This window comes from Chinchilla lanigera, unplaced genomic scaffold (assembly GCF_000276665.1).
Source record: "Chinchilla lanigera isolate Chin_1 unplaced genomic scaffold, ChiLan1.0 scaffold00092, whole genome shotgun sequence".
In the NCBI taxonomy this organism is placed as follows: domain Eukaryota; kingdom Metazoa; phylum Chordata; class Mammalia; order Rodentia; family Chinchillidae; genus Chinchilla; species Chinchilla lanigera.
Window position 1 is genome coordinate 7,410,998 of NW_004955493.1, and position 8,129 is coordinate 7,419,126.

Below are 8,129 nucleotides of genomic sequence, written 5' to 3' on the forward strand. Positions count from 1 at the left end.
TTTTTGAGACAGGGTCTCCCTATGCAGTTCAGACTGGCCTTGAGCTCACTTTGTAGCCCAGGCTGGTCTCGAACTTGCAACGATCCTCCTGCCTCAGCCTCCTGAGTGCTGGGATTACAGGCATGCACCACCACGCCCTGCTGGTGCTTTGATATCTCAGGGTCCTGCTACTTCTGGAGAGACTTCTCGCTCATACCTGGCCGTTCCCAGAGGTAGCGAACACCGCGCCTGTGAGCGTGATGCTTCTCACACGCGTGCAGCCCATCCTGAGCCCTGAGGCCCAGCCTCCTCCGTTACTACCACACACGGAGCCCAGGGCTCCGTGCCCCACGCTGGCCCGCGGCCAGCCACCAGCCAACCACAGCCCGTCTCTGCAGCCTAGCGCCTGCCACAGTTATTCAGTCTGTCCAGTGTTGAATTTGCTTTCACTTACCTCACCTATTTTCACTATCGTTGCCACAGAAACCGCGGTGAAGGCGCTGGACGGTCCCCTCCCCTCGCTGCTTCTGCCTCCCCCTGCCGTGCTGCTTCCTCACTGGCCCCCCAGAGGCTGCAGTGCCTCCTGCTCTGGGAACTGAGTAGCACAGCTCTTTTTTTTTTTTTTTTCCTTCCCCGGGTACCGGGAATTGAACTCATGACCTCGCGCTTGCCAGGCAGGCACTGTGCCGCTGAGCTCAATCCCCAGCCCCATAGCATAGGTCTTGCAATGACAGCGACTCCTCAGTCATGGCTCAGGCACACCTGTATGTTAAATCCCAGCTACATTTTAAAACAAACTCCTTGCCGGGTGTGGTGGGGGGAGTTGAACTTGTGATCCTCCTGTCTCAGCTGCTTGAGTGGTGAGATTACAGGTGTGCATCTTCACCCCACTTCTTTACTGAACAAGTATTATGTTCTCAGCGTGTCACATGTGTGCATGTGGCGATGCATGCCTGCAATCCAGCCCTCAGGAGGCTAAGCCAGAAGGATCAGGAATTTGAAGCCAGCATAGGCTACATGACAAGTACAAGGCCAGCCTGAGCTCCATAGTGAGACCCTATTGAAAACAAGCAAATAAATGCATTACAGGTATTAATGCATTTTATCTCATTCCCACAACAACCCTGTGGAAAGGTATTTTTTAAATCTCTACCTCACAGTTGAAGAAACTGAGCCACAGTGAGTTTAAATAATTTGTTTAGGGTCACAGAACTAGTAGAGGAGCATGGGTAGTCTATTCTGTAAGCCACTCTGCCCACTCTGCTGTCTTCGACGCGATTCTCTCTTCTGTAGAGTAGCATAAAATCCCTGACAACTTTGCTCACTAAAAAAGAGGCAGTGGCCCGGAATGGTGGCGCACGCCCGTAATCCCAGCACTTGGGAGGCTGAGGCAGGAGGATCACTGTGAGTTCGAGGCCATCCTGAACTGCCTAGTGAAACTCTGTCTCAAAACAAAACAAAACAAAACAAAAGAGGCAGCATGCCAGACACGGTGATATGCACCTATAATCTCAACTACTTGGGAGGCTGAGGCAGGAAGGTCATAAATTTGAGGCCAGCCTGGGCAGCTTAGACCTTATCTGAAAGTAAAATAAAAATTTTGAGACAGGGTTATCAGGTTAAATAACCCTTGGTTATTGTGGGCTGATCAGGTCCACAATCTCCCAAGCAAGTGGACAGGTAAGGCTTAAATAAATGAGACAACTGAGAAGCTGGGCCTGGTGGCACACGCCTGTAATCCCAGCACTTGGAAGGCTGAGGCAGGACGATCACTGTGAGTTTGAGGCCAGCCTGGGCTACAAAGTAAGTTCAAGGACAGCCTGAACTGCATAGAAGAACCTTGTCTCAAAAAAAAAAAAAAGACAACTGAAATGATTTCAGGGCTCCAGGAGGGTCTCACTCTCCTACAGCTTTGAGATTCTCTGAGTTTTAGACAAAGACTTCTCTGGGCAGCCTGCATTTATTTGGTTTTCAAACAAAGGAGGGAGATACTCAAGAAAACGCGGGAATTTCACAGGATGGTTGGGAGAATTTTCCCAGGCAGTAAATCATGTCAATCAGGAGAACTACCTTATCTTTAGGTTGGTATTTATTGTAGGAATGTGGGGCCTGCAGCTGCAGTGTCCTTGTAGTTAATTGGGGTTGGAGCCAAGCTTCCTCAGCTGTGGCCTTATCTTGTCCTTTGAGGTATTACAGCTTCACAGGCTAATACAGGCCTCAGGGTGACCAGCAACTCACAGAGGCTTATTTACTATGAGACCACTGCCTATCTTCAGACAAGGTACCTAAGATTCAGATAACTCACAAGTAAACACAGAAAGCCAATTGGTTAATATTAAATCCTGCTCAGAGCCACTTCATAGTGGTCTCCAACACAGGGTCTCACTATGTGGTTCAGGCTGGCCTTGAACCCACTATGTAGCCCAGGCTGGTCTTTAACTCACAGAAATCCTCCTGCCTCAGCCTCCCAAGTGCTGGAATGAAATAATGAGGCCTGGAAATGTAGCTCAGTGGTAGAACATTTGTCTAGCATGTATAAGCACCTGATTTCAATCCCTATCATATATATACACACACATATAGCCATCCCACTATGCACATGCATACATATGTGAACACATAAAAATACGACCAGTTCTGCCTATTCTGTTACCATTCTTTAGCTCTTTGGCTATAATTTGCATTGTGCTAAGTATTTTACCCATTTCCATTTTTTGTGGTACTAAGGGTTGAAGCCATCCTTAGCCCTTTTTTATTGTTTATTTTGAGACGAGGTCTAGCTGAATGGGCCAGGCTAGGCTCGAGCTTATGATCCTCCCACCTCAGTCTCTGAGTGCTGGGACTGTACCACCACCCATGTCTTTAAGTATTTTATATCCGTAGTCTTATTCAGTACTCTGTGATGTTGGTACTGTTCAGACTTTTTAGGTTAGATCACTGAGGCTTAGAGGCATGGAGTAATTTACTTTAAACCACACAGCTAGGACATGATACCACTAGGGTTTAAACTCTGTCTCTGATTTACATGACCAAGGTTTCTGCTTTGTGCTTACAGAATTGGTGTGACTGAGTAGGGACATGGCTCATTTCCTCCCGCCTCTGTTCATGAGGCTTGGATGCTTCTTTTCTCCCTTCTGTTGTCCCATGCGGAGATCACATGGAGTTATGTGTCATGTTGTAGTCAGCACTCCTCCTGGGTGGCTCCTGGCCCAGCTGGATCCCGGGCTCTGGTTCCCTGCAACTGGAGATAACCTCAAGTGATAGCATTTTTTTTGGTATCGGGAATCGAACTCAGGACCTTGTGCTTGCCAGGCAGGTGCTGTACCTCTGAGCTGTATCTCCAGCCTGAAGTGATACCTTTAAGCATGGAATTACTTCAAGTCTCCTCCTGTATACATATACATATATATATGTGTATATATATTTTTTTTTCTTTTTTTTTTCTTTTTGAGACAGGGTCTCGCTATGCAGTTCAGGCTGGCCTTGCACTCACTTTGTAGCCCAGGCTGGTCTCCAACTCGCAACAATCCTCCTGCCTCAGCCTCCTGAATGCTGGGATTACAAGCATGCGCCACCACACCCAACTATGTATTTTTTTTTCCTTTCTTTTTTCGGGGCTGGGGATTGAACCCAGGGCTTTGTGCATGTGAGGCAAATGTTGTACCACAGAGTTACATTCCCAGCCCCTCCTACTGTTTGGTTTTTTTCTGTCTTTTTGAGACAGGGTCTCGCTATGCTGTTCAGGCTGGCCTTCAGCTCACTTTGTAGCCCAGGCTGGTCTCGAACTCGCGAGGATCCTCCTGCCTCAGCCTCCCGAGTGCTGGGATTACAGGTGTGAACCAGCATGGCCCTCCTACTGTATTTTAATATTCACTTCAACACTGCATTCTTCTTGGGAACATGCTCAAATTTATTTTATTAAAAAAGAAAAAGAAAAAAGAAAAATGTCACCCGTTCCCTGTCGTCAGGTGACGCGAGCCCTGGAAGGGTTACCACGTTCTCCTGTGGCTCGAAGCTGCTTCTACCTGAGAAGCTTAGCCATGGCCGCGGTGGCAGGGCTCGCACTGCTTGGAGCACGGGGCTGCCCTCAGGGGCAGAGCTTCCGGATGTCTCCGCGGGGCTCTGCGCATGTCCTCCCTCCTGCCGCCTCTGCGTTCTTAACTCGAGGCTCCTCACCCTGTGCTCCTCAGGTTACACAGTGGCCTGGCTGCCTTCCCAGGGGCCCACGTCACTGGTGGCAGCGGGAGCCCCCCGATACCAGCATGTGGGGCAGGTGTTGCTGTTCCGAGAGCTGAGGGATACAGGAAACTGGACACAGATCCAGGAAATAAACGGGATCCAGGTGAGCACGGCCCAAAGGGCACCTCAGGACGGGGGCCCGTACGGCGTGAGTGGCACTCCCTGTGCCTCCCGTGTGGCAGGCCAAGCCCTCCGAGAGGAGCCATGCCACGGCCGAGTCTAAGACACTGCACCTTCCAGAGCCCAGCTTGTGTGAACTCAGTGTAGGCTCTGAGGTGGGTCCAGGACTCGGACCTGGGGCAGGAAGAAGGCGGACACAGTGCAGCTGAGGGGTACAGCGCCTGCTATCCCTCAGACATCGTCCTCTCCCTACAGATTGGCTCTTATTTTGGTGGGGAGCTGTGTGGCCTTGACATGGATCAAGATGGGGAGACAGAGCTGCTGCTGATTGGAGCCCCTCTGTTCTATGGGGAGCAAAGAGGAGGCCGAGTGTTTATCTACCAGAAAAAACAGGTGGGAACTGGGGCCATGAGTGAGGTGGAAGGGAAAGCAGAAATTCACAGGTCCACTCAGGTCCCAGGGACTGGAAGGGTTTCTCCTGTCTGTCACATGTTAACCAAACCTTTAGAATCACCAGGCATGATGGTGCATGCCTGTAATCCCAGCACTCAGGAGGCTGAGGCAGGAGGGTCACCGTAAGTTGAAGGCCAGCCTGGACTACATAGTGAGTTCAAGGCCAGCCTGAACTGCATAGTGAAACCTTGTCTCAAAGGAAAAAAAAAACAAAAAAACCTTTAGGACAGTAGACAAACAATAGCTAACCAGGCCGGGTGCCAAACATTTTGTATCTATGGCCTCACTTCACCCTTCTGTGACCTCCTGAGATTCTGGAAGTGTTGTTTTACAAATGGGAACACAAGGACTCAGTGAAGCAAGGTAACTTTCCAGAGCCACAAGGTCACACAAGGCACTGAAGCTCAGGTTAGTCTGATGGTGTTTTCCAATTCTGTGAAGGTCGCACGTCACATTTCTCTATTTTTTTATTTTATTTCTTTTTATCTTTTTTTGAGACAGGGTCTCACTATGCAGTTCAGGCTGACCTTGAGTTCACTTTGTAGCCCAGCTCGAACTCATAACAGTCCTCCTGCCTCAGCCTCCTGAGTGCTGGAATTAGTTAACACTGGTTAACATATGATCAGGCGTGAGCCACCACACCCAGCTCACATTTCTTTAATGCTCTTCACTAGACTGTTCTTGGGCCGGGGATATAGCTCAGTGGCACAAGCACCTGCCCGGCAAGTGCAAGTTTGTGAGTTCGATACCTGGTACCAAAAAAAACAAAGTGTTCTTTTCATCTTCTGTGAAAGCGTCCTGGGTGATCCAGGTGTGTGACCTTCTTCCTTCCCAGCTGGAGTTCGAGGCCGTCTCAGAACTGCAGGGGCTTCCTGGCTACCCACTTGGGCGGTTTGGAGCCGCCATCACTGCCCTGACCGACATCAATGGGGACGGGCTGATGGATGTGGCTGTGGGAGCCCCTCTGGAGGAGCAAGGGGCCGTGTACATCTTCAACGGGCAGCACGGGGCGCCCAGACTCCAGCTGAGTCAGGTGAGGCACCCGCCTGCCCAGCAAAGCCTGCTCCCAGGCCTGCTCCCCCATGCCTCCAGCCCACACCGCAGTCCCAGCCTGACTTCCTGCCCTCCCTAACCTCTCCCTGAATTTTCTCTTCTTCTCAGAGGATAGACGGGACCCAGGTGCGGTCAGGAATTCGGTGGTTCGGACGCTCCATCCATGGGGTGAAGGACCTTGACGGGGACAGCCTGACGGACGTCGCTGTGGGGGCTGAGGGCCAGATGATCGTGCTGAGGTGAGGTGGGGCTCTGGGGCCCCCAGCAGCTTCCGCTCTCAAGGTGGGAGTGGTGGACGGGGCACTGAGCTGAGAGAACCCGCTTGTGTGGTTGTCACCCCAAGCCTGGAAGGTGGGTTCTCCTTTACAGAGGTCTCATGTCTTCCTTGGGAGTCAACAGGTCCCAGTTAGTAACAGAACAGGGATTTGAACACGGGCCTCTTTGACACTGAAACCTAGAGAAGCAGCATCATGGGATGGACAAAGGCTTGGCTTTAGAACATGGTGGCTTGGGTTCTCGGGAGCTGACCTTCCTTGTGTTTCAAGTGGTGGTGAAGCTGGGCATGGTGGCGCACGCATGTAATCCCAGCACTCGGGAGGCTGAGGCAGGAGGACCACTGCAAGCTCAAATCCAGCCTGGGCTTATGTAGAAAGACCCTGTTTCAAAAAACAATTTAAGGGCCGGGCGTGGTGGCACATGCCTGTATTCCCAGCACTCAGGAGGCTGAGGCAGGTGGATTGTTGGGAGTTCGAGACCAGCCTGGGCTACAAAGTGAGCTCAAGGCCAGCCTGAACTGCATTAAGGAAGATTTTTTTTTTTTTTCTCCAGTACCAGGAACCGAACTCACGACCTTGCGCTTGCCAGGCAGGCACTTTGCCGCTGAGCTAAATCCCCAGCCCCAGATTTTTTTTTTTTAAGTCCAACAAGTAAATAGGTAATTGGGGCAGGGGTGAGGCAGAGTCTTGCTATGTCTGCCTTTGTGTGTGTGTGTGTGTGTGTGTGTGTGTGTGTGTGTGTGTGTGTCCTGGGATGGAGCACAGGGCCTCACACATGCTAGGCAATGCTCTACCCTGAGCTACATTTCCAGCCTTGATTTCTCTATTTAAAAGCTCATACTTCATAGATAGCGGCTCCCAGGCTGTCAGAAGTGAACTAGAGAGGCCTCATCAGTTGCACCATGGCTGAGACAGTTGAGAGGAGACTGGGCATCACCTTTAGGCTTTTTTTTTTCCGGGCTGGTCTCAAACTTGCAATGATCCTCCTGCCTCAGCCTCCCCAGTGCTGGGATTACAGGAGTGCGCCACCACGCCCAGCCAACATCACCTTGAGGGACAGAGCCCAGAGCTGAGGCGTGTTCCTGGGAGGCCCAGGAGGGACTTGGCGGTTTTCTGCCCCACAGGTCGAGGCCCGTGGTGGATGTTATCACCCGGATGTACTTCTTCCCCCTGGAGATCCCCGTGCATGAGGTGGAGTGCTCCTACTCGGCCAGTCCCCGGAAGAAGGAGGGAGTTAACGTCACAGTCTGCTTCCAGCTCAAGAGTCTCACGCGCCAGTTCAAAGGTCAGTGCCATCCCCTGCTCCCCAATGCTGGCCCACAACCCCTGGCACCATTCAAATCCCGCCGTCACCCCGGCAGGTCGCTTGGTTACCAACCTCACCTACACTCTGCAGCTGGACGGCCATCGAAGCAGGAGCCGGGGTTTGTTCCCTGGAGGGAGGCCCGAGCTCACCGGCACTGTAGGTGTCTCAGAAGATGAATCCTGTAGGCAGTTCTGGTTTCACTTCCCGGTAAGGAAGCCTGTGTGGATGTTCTGGGAGACAGCTCATGACTGGATGCAGGCGCGGCACTGTCGCACTGGGCGACGGTCACGTTGATCCCTCCGGGCTACGGTTCCTCTGCTGGGCAGTGGCTGGGATAGTATCCACAGCGCATTTTCCTCCAGTTCTGATTGTGTCCATGCAGGGGTTTTTGTCAGGGTGATGATTGTGATGTACCATCTATTTTCCCTACTCTTTTCTCACATGAAATATAACTCTGGTACACAGCATTCATAGGTATTTTCAGTGGCTACAGAATAGTCAGTCATCATGGTGTGTCATTATTTACCAGGAACATAGAGTGACTTATTATTAACACTTATTCCAGCTGGGCTTGGTAGTGCACACCTGTAATAAAAGCACTAGGGAGGCTGAGGCAGGAGGATTGTTGCGAGTTCAAGACCAACACGGCTACAAAGTGAGCTCAAGGCCAGCCTGAACTGCATAGCGAGACCCTGTCTCAAAAA

The 8,129-nt window shown here is 51.3% G+C and overlaps 1 protein-coding gene across 1 annotated transcript in view; it reads left to right on the forward strand.

Moving 5' to 3' along the window:
- The window catches only part of Itgal (integrin, alpha L (antigen CD11A (p180), lymphocyte function-associated antigen 1; alpha polypeptide)), a gene marked incomplete in the record, with an annotated part of 37,608 nt that overhangs the window by 13,185 nt on the left and 16,294 nt on the right, over positions 1-8,129 (forward strand). The window contains 6 exon segments of the mRNA XM_013504854.1: positions 4,170-4,321; positions 4,594-4,731; positions 5,627-5,824; positions 5,953-6,083; positions 7,244-7,404; positions 7,481-7,632. Of these exon segments, the coding sequence (XP_013360308.1) occupies positions 4,170-4,321; positions 4,594-4,731; positions 5,627-5,824; positions 5,953-6,083; positions 7,244-7,404; positions 7,481-7,632 (932 nt within the window).